General features: G+C 31.5%; 1 protein-coding gene across 1 annotated transcript in view; it reads right to left on the reverse strand.

The window, feature by feature from the left end:
* Nucleotides 1–15,149, reverse strand: part of LOC143385979 (A-kinase anchor protein 9-like) — a 105,060-nt gene that overhangs the window by 29,086 nt on the left and 60,825 nt on the right. Inside the window, 4 exon segments of the mRNA XM_077107908.1 lie at nucleotides 6,113–6,159; nucleotides 6,162–6,344; nucleotides 11,678–11,883; nucleotides 14,291–14,394. Coding sequence (XP_076964023.1) covers nucleotides 6,113–6,159; nucleotides 6,162–6,344; nucleotides 11,678–11,883; nucleotides 14,291–14,394 — 540 coding nt within the window.

A 15,149-nucleotide genomic window follows, 5' to 3' on the forward strand; every position in this document is an offset into this window, starting at 1 on the left:
GGATTCTGAAACTAAAGTACCTGGGTTCCCACTCTAGCTCTCCTTAATTTATAAACCTGGGCAAATGACTTCTCTAACTGGTTTCTATGTTTCTGCTCTCCTTGTACTTTCACCACCCTCTACCTACTCTATTCTATTTTTAAAGATAGTCAAAGTGTTTATTTTGGAAAATACAAGTTAGATTCTCTAACTATCTAACGATGGAAACAAATATATGTCTTTTAAACAGTAAATGGATAAACAAACTACTGGAATTTCCCTCACTTATTAAAAAGAAACAAACTATTATTAGACATAACAATATAGATGATTCTTAAATGCACTTTATTAAGGTAATAAAGCCTGACCTTCAAATTACCTGATGCATGTTTTCATTTATGACACTTCAGAAAAAGCAAAACTGTTGGAAAGGAAAGCAAGCCAGTGTTTACCACAGGCAGGAGGTGAGAGAGTGGCTGACTATAAAAGAACAGTGCTGGGAATGTTGGGGTGATGAAATTATTTTATATCATGACTGTAAGTGATGTAGATGACTCTACATACCTGTCATAACTGAAAGAACTGTCCACAGAATGATTTTTTTCATATATTAATAAGAATGAGGAACTCAATGGAATAAAAAAATCATAAATAAGTTATGACTGTTATATATATGAATAAAAATTACAAATGAGTTATGACTGTTATATATAAATATTCATGTATTATATTCATATATATTTGAATATATATGTGAATGTGTTTGTGTGTGTATGTGTGTTTGTGTATTCATATATGAAAAAAACCACACCAACAGGGTGAGAGAGAAAAGAGTTAACCTAAGGTACTTGAAAAACAATATTTTGACTATATATTATAAGGCTAAAAACAAAAAGTACTACACACAAATAATGTAATCTAGTTTGAATTATATTATAATAATATTATATAATATTATATTATAATGTTAGAATTTGTTTTTCACAGGGGGTGTAGGATAGCAATTCTGAAATTATATATGTGTATATTATGGTTGAGCAAACAAATACAAATGCAATTGAACATGAGACTCTCCCTTTTTCACAGTTGGAGAACAAAGTTACTAAGAAAAAAGGGCAGGGCAAAACAAATGCTGTGGTACCAGAACTGGAGGGCTCAGAATGAATTTATGGATTTTTCAATTATACATGTATACAGAGAGATTCAGATATAGATAGAAGGGTTAGCATACAAAGATACATTTTTAAACTATCCACTAACAGGGCTTAGAAGTAATGACATTCTAGTAACAATGAGAATATCTAGTACCTAGATCTTGGTTTCTAGATAGTATTTTCCAATAAAAGAAATATGAATTTCATGAAGAAGTGATTGATTCTAAAGTTAGGGTAGAAAAAATACAAGATGGGTTTGAAGCTTCTTGTAGTACTAATACTCAAAAAAGCAAGTACACTTCAAAAGGATGTACCTCAAAAAGTTCTTAATGCCAAAGCTGAAACAAAACAAAGTATTAGGTTACAACTAAAAGGATAAATTAGTCATGAGTCTATACTGATATTGATTAGAAGTGAAGATATAGCTCATACAGCTAAATAAATAAATAAAACAATGAGGAAAGTATAAAATTACCATTAGAATACCATAGTAATAATTACTGCATGAAAGATCCAACAATGGATGTAAGAATATTAGATGAAAGAAAGTTAAGGAGAAAAGGTTATTTGCATAGTATCAAAGTACCTCCTCTAAGATAGTTATTCATTACAAAGGGGAAATCAGTAACATTACAGTTGAGAAGCCCAGCAGATATTACAAGCAATGAAGATTAACATTACCTGTAATAATGACTTATTGACTCACGTAACCAGGCATGAAGCACAAGATGGGCATAGCATTTTTGTGGGAGTATCAAAAATATACAGGCTTCATATAATCACAACAAACATCAGAAAAATCCAAACTGAGGAACATTCTAAAAAATAACTGACCAAAAGACTAAAGTATTGTCAGAGACTGGTGAAACCAAAGATGACATGACAACTAAGTACAATGTGGGATCTGGGAATGAATCTTGGAACAGAAATACATCATTATAGGAAAAACCAATGAAATCTAAATAGTTTATGCTTTAGTTAACAGTATGGCAACAATTCTAATTTCTTAGTTTTATAATTATATTATAGTTATGCACTATGTTGATGTTAGGGAAAGCTGAATGAGTGGTTGGTACATGAAAGCTCTCATAGTTTTAGAATTTTCTGTAAGCTTAAAAAGTTATTTTAGAATGAAAAGTTAAAAACTGTCCCGTATGACTCCAAATCTCATGAATAGTTAAAGAGAGAAGAGGTCAGAGTATAATCTGGTTTCCAGATACACTTTGACCTTCTCTCCCATGCCTCTCTCCACTCTTCTTGCTCCAGCTTCCCTGTCCTCTGTCAAGCACACCCCCTGGCTTTTGTAATTGCTATTCCACTGCCTAAACATTCTTTCCCATTTACCTGTGTATTAGCCTCCCACTCTTCTTTAAAAAATATGAATTCATATCACTTTATCAGAGAGGCCTTTATTAATTTTCCTCGATAAAATACTCTCTTCCTCCATTATGTTGTACTTCCCTTTATTCTTTTTCACAGCAGTTATTACAATCTATGCATCTATTTATTATTGGCCTCCACCATTAAATTATTATTATAATTTAATTATGCAAGCAGGTATTTTGTCCATTTCCCTTATCACTGTATCTCTAATATCTAGAACAATAATTGTTATATCGTAGGTATTCAAAACTTCACTGAATGAATGAATGAATGACTTATCTCAAACATCAAATCCCACAGTAAGCTTTATGGCCTGCACCTTACCCCAAACTGTCAGATGCTATTCAGAGTATCCTGTGCAGAGCTATTTGCCTGTATTTAACTGAAAGCACAAAGATATCTATCACAGCAGTGCCATTTTGTTATAAAAATGAAGAAAATAAATCAAGGTTAAAGGAAGAAGAAGTAAATGATAATATATTAAAGAGGAAAATGGGATACTAGTTATTTCACAAAGATGTTACTTTATTTTGTGTCAATTTTACGATTAAATGTATTCATTTGGTTCATAATATTTTAGTTATTAACAATATTCTGAAGTAGTCATTGGATTTAAACATCTATCCATGGTTAAGATTAATAATTGATCTGCAGTTAGTTTTAAAAACTGTCACCAAGCTCCTAGTCCCTTACTTTAGCACTTAACAAACTAAAACTCATTTGAAAAATACCATGGCCAGGCTCTTACTGCATCTCACTAGCTAGTCACATAAACAGAGAGTTGTCATGTGTTATGTACTTGACCTAGGGAACAGAGTGTTTCAGGAAGATCCCACACACTTAGCTGTTGACTGATGGCAGTTTTAATGACTATGGTGAAGTTTTCTCTAGTTGTCTGTAAGAGCAAATAATCTGTAGAAACCACTGTTCACATGTCATTTATTTGTCATTTTCCATGGTGATTATCAAAAGATAAATACTATAGTACATTAACCATAATGTGCATAATTTATAGTGGCATTGAAGAGTAGCAACACTATCAACAGTGGTCAAGTTCCAGGTCAAAAGTATGTTATAAGGATCAAGAAAGAAAAAGTAGGGCTGCAATTGTAGCTCAGGGGTAGAACACTTGCCTGGCTTGTGTTGAGGCACTGGGTTCCATCCTCAGCACCACATTAAAAAATAAATAGATAAATAAAATAAGGTTATTAAAAAAAGAAAGAAAAAGTATTACCAGTTGTTTTCCTGGTAGAAAAAGTACAAATCATAGAATATAAACACTAATATGACTGAAATAAGCATAAAAAACAAAAAGAAGAATTTAATACAGAATTATCTATACTATACAACTTTCAAAGAATAAAAGGGATAATTAAGATGCACATGCATTCAAGCTTTAAGTACTGACTCAGCTGACTCAGTGGACTCGCATACTCTAGAAGTGGTTTATGGATAAGCATTCTAAAAGAGAGAGAATGCAGGACTTAGGCTAATTATAAAAGACTAAAAATGTAGTAAATCTTGGTAAAAATGTGTATTTTTTAATGATGACTATGGAATTTCACATTTCAACACAACATTTACAATGTCAATGTTTGAGTTTAAATAGTCTGCTCAACTTTGGGCTAAAGGAAAGGTGACTATAAAATTCTCTGATCCAAGAGTGTAAAATTAATGTCTTAATAATACAAATGAAGCTGAATTTTACGGGTACCATTTCATTTCCTTACAAGCACTTAGGATGTTGATAATGAAAAATAAAATAACTCTTCAGAACTTTGAATATAGGACTACCACTGATTTAAAAAAAAATTAAATCATTTTCCTACTCTTGGCAAATAACAAGCATTTGAGCTTTCAAGAATATTATGTCTTTGGTTCTCTGTGATGCTCAAGTAAATTTTTGAGTTACTGAAATAGAAGCTTTAATCATTCTGTACATGCTACAAAAGAAAGCTCTAGAGAAACAAGAACTGCTCAAGGTTAGAAATTTCATCTGCTACTTAACTACAGGCCTCAGAATTAATCTATGAAAACAAAAAAGAATTTTTGGGAACTACATAAGGCATATGTTTGCTTTAGTTTGGCCAATCAAGGTGCAAACCAGAAGATATATTTATCTAACTATTTATTCCCCATCCTTTCCCCCAGTGCTGGGGATAGAACTTAGGGCCTTGCATATACTGGGCAAGTGCTCTACCACTGAGCCATATAACAGGAAATACATTATGATGAATTTCCCTGACCAGTTAGTGAATTCCCCTTACAATATGTGGTATCTCAAGAGTCTTTTAAAGGTATAATTCATATTCTATCACAGAAAAAAAGGTTTAGTTTGTTTCCAAACAGAAAAAGAATACCTGGAGAAAATTCTGGGTGTCATATATGAAGACCATTCAAAGAACAAATATTTCAACAGAAATGTATGTTATTTTGATAATTCCTTCCTCATTGAATCCCAGAAGCATATTAAAAGTATCAGGGGGTGGGACGGTAGATTGATATGAGAAGTTAACCAACTAATAGGGAATAAATGAATCAGTTTAAATGTCAACAATTGAAGAAACAGCTTCAGTCAATAATTTACCCCTAATAGAAATGAATCAGGTATTAAAATGCAAAATATATATTTGTCATAATTACTATATCTAATAGTCACTGCTATTGCAGAAACATGCCATATTAAATAATTAGAGAAAAAAGTATCAAAGAAAAGCCAGTCATCAGAACAAGAGCTCAAAGACATTCTTTCAACTTCTCAAACTTAATATTTAAAGAACAATATTTTTTTGAGAATTTTAATATTTATTTTTTAGTTTTCATCAGACACAACATCTTTGTATGTGGTGCTGAGGATCGAATCCGGGCTGCACGCATGCCAGGCGAGCACGCTACCACTTGAGCCACATCCCCAGCCTGTAAAGAACAATATTTTAAAGGAAAAACTGCTCAAACTAATTTCCTACCAAGAGATAACTTGTATGGTGAATTAATTTACTCATATTTATAAAAAGAATGTAAAAATCAAGTGAAGGAATTGCAAGTTTGATATGTAATACAATAATGGTATGTTATGACATACTACAACATATAGTTTTAGACATTTCCACTACAACATATAGTTTTAGAGATTCCTTATAGTATTGAATAACATTTTAATGGAACATTTCACACAATAGTGAAGTTAAAATCTCTTTTGATATAAAAAAGTAATGTGTGGGCTGGGGATGTGGCTCAAGTGGTAGCATGTTCGTCTGGCATGCGTGTGGCCCGGGTTCAATCCTCAGCACCACATACCAACAAAGATGTTGTGTCTGCCAATAACTAAAAAGTAAATAAATATTAAAAAAAGTAATGTGTAACAATCTAGAAAATCTGGATATTAAAACATCAATGAGTTTTTTAACTGGAAGAGCTCATCATTACATTACCTTCACCACCAAAAACAGGACTACTAAAACTAATATTGGTTATCACAAATACAGCCAATTATTAAAGAGAAGCCTAAATAAATTTCTGTGGGACAGTAGAGAGAAATATTTACTCATTTATGCCTTATGGAATATTCAGAAGGTAGTAATAATTAAGGAGTTTACCTGACTACTAGTTTCACTTAGAGCTTCCAGCATTTTTTCAACTGCTGTTGTAGTTGAGAACTAATATTCAGCATTAATTCTTCATTTTCAGGATCTATTTCAGTTCCAGCAAAACCAATCCTTATAAGGTGCTGTGATAATTCTGTTCCTTCCTCAGTTACTTTTGAACACATGCTATTATCAGTTCTTGGCATATCACTTCCAGAATAGGAAGGTATGGATCTGTCTATAACTAGAATAACAAAATGTTAAAGGCATACATTAATAACAATAATTTCACTTTAAATTTTTAAAATCTAGTCAAATTGAAATCATTTTTCAAAGTACATGTGTTTTAATAACAGCATTGTAAAATTGCAGAATTTAAGATTTGGGTTATTTAGTAATTTTTCTTTAATAAAAGTTTTGGATTTTTTTTGGGGGGGGATACTGGGGATAAAATCCAGGGTCTTGCACATAATAAGCATGTTCTGTATTGTTGAGCTATACTCCCAACCTGATAAAAACTTTTTAAGATAACTGTTAATAGATATTTACCAAATGACAAGCATATAGAGTTTGCTAAGAAATGGAGACACTAAGGAGACAAAATCTGGTTCCTACCGTGAAGGACTTTACAGTATAATGAAACAACACACATATATACATAAGGAAAAAAAAACTCTATCCTGCAGTGGGATGTAACAGGTTATGGAAGAATAGAATAAGTGCTCCTAATTTGTTTGGAGTAACCTGACTTTTAAGCATTACATATTTGAACATTACCTGCTCTGGCTACAGATTAAAAGAAACAGATAATTTTGTAGCTTGGTATTTTTGTAAAAAGTATACTGGGAAGAAATTAGGATGATGAGCAGTGCTAATTTAACTACAGACACTGTTACCATACTATCAACATTATTGTTACATCTTACATAAGAAAATCTGGTTGACATAGGCAGATGATAAACTTTGCAACTGAACAGAGGAGTATTAATGGAATATGTGGAGATACATAGACTGTTAGAAATTTGGGTCTGCAGAATTAGGGGTCATCTGTAAAAAGGTAAGAGTTTAAACACTGAAAGTGGTTACATCTGTTTTAGGAGTGATATTTAGTTAAAGGAGGAAACAAAGTTGGAGCCTCTGTATATCATAAGCTAACAAAAGAAGCCATATAAGAAATATGAGGTAGACAGGAAAGGGATGTTCTAGAAGAGAACATTTCAAAAAGGAAAAGACGTTAGTGAAGTTATTTGCCTAGAAAGACAAACAGTCAAGGATTATGCTATGAATTTAATGACTGAAAAGTCACTGTTCTCCTCAGAAAGAAGTGTTGGTACTATAAGAACAGAAACTAAGTCAGTTAAAGCAAGAGTTAGTCTATTCTTTTTAATTTTTTATACCTTCATTTAATATATAAATTTTTTATCCAGTTCTGAGGATTGAACCCAGAGCCTCACAAGTGCTAGGCAAGCACTGAGCTATATCCCCAGCCCAGTCTCTTCTTGCTTATTCTCTTATGAAGTATACTGAAGTTTACCTTGTAGTATGTGTGTGTGTAAGTTAAAAGAAACAAATAGTTATTTTTATGAATATAAAATAAAATTTTATGGTACAATATGACATTTTGTGGTACAGAGAAGCAATCAATGGTGAGAAAAAGACTGAAGATTCTGTGTACACATGGGAATAAATCTAAAACACAAATTACAGAAAACACAAGCACAAGGTAAAACAAAGCCATTTATAAATGATCACTGAGTGTTAGGTTTTTTTTTGGAATGGTAACAACAACAACAACAACATTTTGTGGTACAGAGAAGCAATCAATGGTGAGAAAAAGACTGAAGATTCTGTGTACACATGGGAATAAATCTAAAACACAAATTACAGAAAACACAAGCACAAGGTAAAACAAAGCCATTTATAAATGATCACTGAGTGTTAGGTTTTTTTTTGGAATGGTAACAACAACAACAACAACAAAAATAGGCAATAAAGCACCTAGAAAAGATAAAGATGTCAATCAGCTTAATGTATTTTTCAGGGCTGGAGATGTAGCTCAGTAGTAGAGTGCTTGTGCTTGCCTGGCCTGAGTGAGGTCCTAGGTTCAATTCCAAGCATGCATGCGCGCGCACACACACACACACACACACACACACACACACACACACAAAATTGAAGATAGAAATTATCTGAAATAATCTGAATATGTTCCATTAAAGAAACAAATTTGTTTGTTCCTATGAAACAAAAGAGAAAGACAGCAAAATTATAATTACCCATAATGACTAGTCTGGGGGAAAAAATCTGAGGACAAAAAAAAGAAGGGCTATTTTATAACATGCCAACAGAAGTCAAGAACAGGCAATTTGGTGAACAGAATCACTTGAGTGGTGAACCAACCACTCAGATGTATGTTGTAAACACAGCAAATAATAGTTATTCAAGTCTTTTAGTCATATACTTTATGAATTATACCATTCATTTCCTGATGCATAATGGTAAGCTTTTCAGGTTAAAGGAGGGTGAGCAATATCATAGTGTCTTCCCAGCCTCAGTGGCTCACTCACTGAAGACCTTTATGGTTCCAATTGGAAATCATGTGAATCAAGCTTGACCCAAGTGTCTGACAGATGAAAACTATACTAAAAGATATGGAGTGGAGACTTAAAGAAATTTGTCCAAAGTCACATTAAGGCAGAAAAAAATGAGGCTTTCTCATTACTAATCCAGTATTCTTTCTATAACTTCCCACTGCTTCAAAAGTAAGCTGAAGCAAACACACTTCAATCCATGGACTCCTACAGGAAAGATGAGCATTTCTACCCCTAAACTATCACACTGCAAACCTAAAGGAAATTTTCTTTTAACAACCTAGGGAACTCATTTTTATGAACTGATCTAATATCCACTCAGGTTCAAGTGATTTGACATTTGGCCAAAATTTCCTTTCAATTTCATAAACTAGTTTGCTTTTACAAGGAAGTGAATATTAGCACAATCATTTATTATTTTCAAGTGTTAACAAGTTCATACATGTTTAAAGCCTGAACAAGTTCAGGCTTGAAGGCTGAAACTACATCACAAGTGATACTTAAAAAAAAATTGATTCACAATCAGATTAAGCCTTAATTTTTTTTTGTTATGGTAAATAACACAAATCTTTCAATGGTGCATTTTAGTTTTTACAGAAATGCTTCCATTAAGAATGTGAAGAAATGTCAAAAGAACTTCTTACATATGGGGCATATTGTCAATATTTAAAACCAGTATTTTCATTAAAAAAATGTTTTTAATCATAAACTCTATTAATTCAATATATCCTTAATGATGCAAACTAGGTAAGTATACCCCAATGATACTTAATTTTATTAGTAAAAGTTACATAGCCAGGCATGGTGGTACATGCCTATAATACCAGCAACTTGGACAGGAGAAGTATGGGAAGTTTAAGAGCAACCTTAGCAACTTAACCCAGGCTCTACACAACTTAAGATAAAAAGGGCTGAGTTATAGATTAGTGGTTAAGTGTCTCTGGGTTCAATTCTTGGTACCAAATCAAACCAAAGAATGATTTGTGAATACAAAAATTAAGATTGAGTTAATTAAATGGACCAGCAAAATTATCTGTGCCACAATATTTTACACAATGTATTTCTTAACTTTGGTTTGAATTTTTCTTCTAATGTTTTCTGAATCAACAGTTGATTTCAACAGTTAACATTTTTAAAGATCAATAATAATAAAAATCAATAATAATAATCATTATCAATTCATATATGTACAAAATGGTTGTAAGTAAAATATTAAGTATGATTTAATCTTCCCTTGAACAGTAATCTCAGTGTTTCCTAGACTATGAACTACTATAAAACACAGGCGATACAGAAATTACTGAATACGTGTTTATAGAATTGAACAGATAAAGTTGCTTATAATTGAAAAACTATTGCTAGATATGTTAAAATAGACACTATCTATGGATATAGACAGTGGATAGAGGATTTGCTTTCTCCAAGAAAATGAACATGAACATTATCCTCTGTGTTTGCTTGATCTCAATTACCAATATTTCTTTATAACTCAGCATACTGCTCCTTAAGTAGTTGCTGTTGTTTGCTGAATATTCAGTAGCCATTTTAAGAAGTATCTATGAGAAATGCTAACAAAAAGGCAAAAAAAAAATGTTTGCAATGTACAGAACATTCCTTAGTGTCTTTTGAATATGGAAGTCAATCTAGTACAGTTCTTACCAACAGAACAGCAAAATTCCTCCCTAGATGATTAAGTGAAACCAGTTAATTACCTTAAAAATTTTTTGGTAGTCACTTTTATAAGTTTTAGGTATTTTCAAACATTACCTAGTTCTTCTTAATACATCAAGATCCATATATAGACATAATAGTCTTCATTGAGAACTTAACCAAAAGTAAGTCAATTTGAAAAATATATCTACCTAGTTTGAAAAGAGTAAATGTGGAAGGAAGGGTTTAAAAGTCAGGATTATTTCATCTTGTATTTTACTAAAAATGGAATTGAAAATTATTTTTGAACTCTCCTGAAGTGTCTTTAATTCAAATTTATTTTAAATTCCAAATCAATCTTTTCTCTGTAGTTAAAATGTACTGCTGGATAACTAGTACTTAAGCATACCTTCTGTAATTGGAATACTTTCTATTTTTCCCTGTGAAGCTTAAAAACTAGAGTGTTTCAAAAATTGTAAAGCTCTGGCATTTCAGAATATTTCCTTCTACCTGGGCAGAAGTGGTTGGATGTGAAATGATAGTGAACTATAGGCTTGACCTTCTAATTTAAGAATCCAGGGCCTATTTCTCTGGAAGCACCTGACTAACCTTTCCCCTCTTTGATTTCCTGATATCTTCTCCAGCAAGAAAAAAGAAACAGAAAAAACAAGACAGATTGGAGGTCACAATGTGATGGTAAAAATTTAAAATAAGAGTGTACAATCACAGATATAAAAATTGTGTTCTATATGAGTAATATAAATAGTAAAACATTCTGCTGTCATATATAAGTAATTAAAATTTAAAAAAAATTAAAAGAAGAAATTAAAAGAAGAGCCCAACCCACACAGCTACAGGAAAATGACAGAATTAGGAAAAAAGCCATCTCATAACAGGACAAAAACTGTCAAACCACTTTTCCAAAAGTAAGAAAGGACCTAACAGAGGATAGTCTTTGGTTTCTTATAATCACATTCTTCTAACTATCTCAATGAAAACTGGTGCTGGATTCCTAAAAGTTCTTTATTTTAAGTTTTCCTGATTTACAGGGTGGTGATGTGGAACTTTTCTTTTATTAGTAGAGAAATGAAAGAGTCTTCTGGTTTGTGTAGGCATACCAAGTTATATAATGGCAACTCTAAAACATTCACTTGCAAATGCTATACAATAATACATATAGTGCTTTGAACAGAGGGGCTTTGTGTTTGGAGGTGCATTTGTTGAAAAATACTTGAATATTCTCTCTCCTATATATTCTACACACAGAAAAAGTGCCTTGAACTCAGCAAGATGATTTGAAGATGATTATTTCACAAGCATATGAAACTAGTATTACCTCTTATGTGTTCCTTGTGGATACCTGACTTTACAGATGCCTCTGATTCTGATCTCCAAATAAGGCTGACAGATGACTGGCCTTTACTAGATCTATCTAAAATCCCAAGAACATGGTGGCCAATAGTTTCTTCAACAACTATGGTAGTCTTTACAACTTCTAAGAGGATCTTCAGAAGTCTGTTGTTAGTTTTCTGGAGTGCAAACCTATACAGATAAATAAAAAATTATTAAAATATTTAATCTCTTTAAAAAACATTTAATCTTAAAATATTTATTTATTAAAATATTTAATCTTTTTACAGTATAAAGCCTTTACTACTAGCTCACCAAAAATAAAATGCAAAATATGTGTTTGGTGAAAAATATCATATAGATTTGCTCTATTTAAATAACACAATAACACCTACAATGAAGTGCTTCTTACTCTTAATTTATTTTTTTTAAAAAGTGATTTGTTTAGAAAACAAATTTATAACATTTTTAAAGGTGCATTTTATTGACCTGAAAGAAATCAAATAATAATGTTTTTTAAGATAGTAATAAATTGGAAGAAAACTTTAAGAAGACATAAAACTTGAGTTTCAAAAAGTTTGGTAATACCAATATCTACATAATTGCATTGGTTATACTGATCATGTTTATATACATATAAGGTTTATCTTTTTATGTGTCAGACAACAATATTTTAATAATTAAGAATCCAACTAGAAAAAAAGTGGTAGTATTTGTATAATTTCTTGGTGATAAACTAGATGTTTAAATTACAAGAACTGGCAAAGACCTACAACACCACAGGAAATATCATAGGCTGTTATTATACCTGCTCCAAAGACAAAAATATCTCTAGTTACGCACATTGCACTCAGCCAGTAGGAAAAAAACATATTTTCAACTAAGTAGAAATAATAGCTTGTCTTTATAGAGATAAGAAATACATCCTAATTTTAAAATGAGAAATATTGTTAATCAGCCTTCAAAATATCTTAGCACGATGAACATGTTAATGCCTATATTTCTAGACTTTTTTCCTCCTCTGCTTCACTCAAAAATATATACATTTTAAAAACAAAAACTGATCATACTGGACAATGTGATTAGAAAACTTTCTTTTTAGCTTAACATGAACATTTTACCATGTGAAAAAATGTGCTTCCATAAATGGTGATTCAAAAGATTATATGATTAATTTTATGAATAACTAAACAACTCACTCAACAGTTTAATTCAACAGAGATACTATGGTTATAAGCTTTATATTTAATACATGTAAGATATAATAAGAAACTTTCAGAGTAAGGTCCCCTGGCCTAAGAGACTTCTTTCTCAACCTCACATGTTGTTTGACACATTACCAACAATCTGGTTGAAACGGTATCTGTTTCACAGGCACATGACAGACCTATTTTAAGATAAGGTAATAAATGGAGAAGTTTTCCTTTAGTATTTGTCAAGTGAAAAAGAGAGTTCTATTTTTGTACCTAGATCAAATTCTCTGCTTATATAATCAAGAATGTTTAAACATAAAACCACAAATAATTTAGTTAGTGGGAAGTAAGGGTTTTAATTCCTTAACTTTTATTTATAGAAGTTTTGTTCAAGTCCTAAATCCCAGGAGTTGGATAATGTGATTAAAACTGATATAATGGTAAAAAGAAATAAAGATGAGCAAGATGTTTATTTTATATTGGCATGGTAACTCTAATTTTCATACACTGTCTTTCTTACTTGAGTTCCATACTGACTATGTTCCATATTGATGATCCAATGGGGAAGCCAAAATCTTAGGGGCCAAATTCCTCCATGCAAGCTGAGGAAGTATGTTAGGAGGACACAAAAGGGTTGACAGTCATAGAAATTGGAAAAGGAGGAAAAAGTTAGTAGATATTAGTTCTAATTAAAATTTAAAAAAATATTTCCATTTGAACAAAATAAATTTTTGATACTGTGCTTAATATTAATGTGGGATAATTATAGTATAGTTTTGTACATTTTAATATTAACATCTACAAAATGAAAGTAAGGAACGTTTTGTTAACATTGGGCCATTAATTTATTACTTTATAAAACTAGGATATGTATGAAAAGTTCTCACCTGTTATGCCATGAAAGCAAGAAAGAAACTAAATGTTGAATATTTACAAATGCAGTAATTTTTTTTCTGAACATAAACAAACCAGAGAATAGCTTACACTGAATCCATGCCCATACACTGAAGGAGGAAAAAAGAAATAAAGCTCACAGGTAGAACTGTTTTTAGTTTTTTAGGTTACAAAACAGCATTAAGAAGAATAAAATTAATCAAGAAAGGTTTGATGTTAAAACAATTCTAAACATTTAAAGTCAAGTTTATGATTAATAGCCAATTAAAATTTTTATTACATAAAAAGATTTAAAAATTTGTAATTTAATGTCTAAAAATTGATAATCTTTTATATATTACACATATATGGACATGTTTCATACATAGAAATATATGACACGTTTCATACACAAGATAGTATTCTTAAGAAAATACACATGTACAAGATAAAAGTAAGGATGAATAAAGTTTATTACATTTGAACAACCATTTTAATTGACTTTGCACTGAAAAAATACACATTTTGTATACCTTTCACTGGACAGAATATCAGGAGGTACATCTTCAGGTTTTCTGTCCATTTCCTTTTCTTTCAATGTCTCTTCCTCAATTTCCCTTTGGTTTTTATTTTCATTCTGTTTAAGTTTGTGCAACGGCAGAGAGGACAAGACAGAAAGAAAACCTGTCATCTTAAAAACAGCATATCATTCTTCTATACTGGTATGATGTGAAACAGAAAGTGCCTGAAATAATATTTAACTACAATTTATCAAGAGATCAGCAGTATCAAAAAAAGGATAAAACATTCAAGTGTAGAGATGAAAAATGTTTTAATGGCTTCAAACTAATATACTCTATATAGTGTGACAATAAGGGTTGTCAATAAAGGTTGCTTCTTGGTAGAACAACAGTTTCTCCTACAGCAATGCCAGATTCAAATTATCTTAAACAGAAAGCAAGGCATTTTTTTTGTTGTTTTTTTTTTTAATTTTTAAAAATTTTTTATTGGTTATTCAAAACATTACAAAGATAGCAGAATCACATCGGTTTCACATCCACATTTTTACATAATGCCATTTTAGTAACTGTTGTATTCTGCTACCTTTCCTATCCTCTACTATCCCCCCTCCCCTCCCCTCCCATCTTCTCTCTCTACCCCATCTACTGTAATTTATTTCTCTCCTTATTTTTTTCCCATTCCCCTCACAACCTCTTATATGTAATTTTGTATAACAATGAGGGTCTCCTTCCATTTCCATGCAATTTCCCTTTTCTCTCCCTTTCCTTCCTATCTCATGACTCTGTTTAATGTTAATCGTTTCCTCCTGCTTTTTCTCCCTGCTCTGTTCTTAGTTGCTCTCATTATATCAAAGAAGACATTTGGCATTTG

Source organism: Callospermophilus lateralis (genome assembly GCF_048772815.1).
Source record: "Callospermophilus lateralis isolate mCalLat2 chromosome 11 unlocalized genomic scaffold, mCalLat2.hap1 SUPER_11_unloc_3, whole genome shotgun sequence".
In the NCBI taxonomy this organism is placed as follows: domain Eukaryota; kingdom Metazoa; phylum Chordata; class Mammalia; order Rodentia; family Sciuridae; genus Callospermophilus; species Callospermophilus lateralis.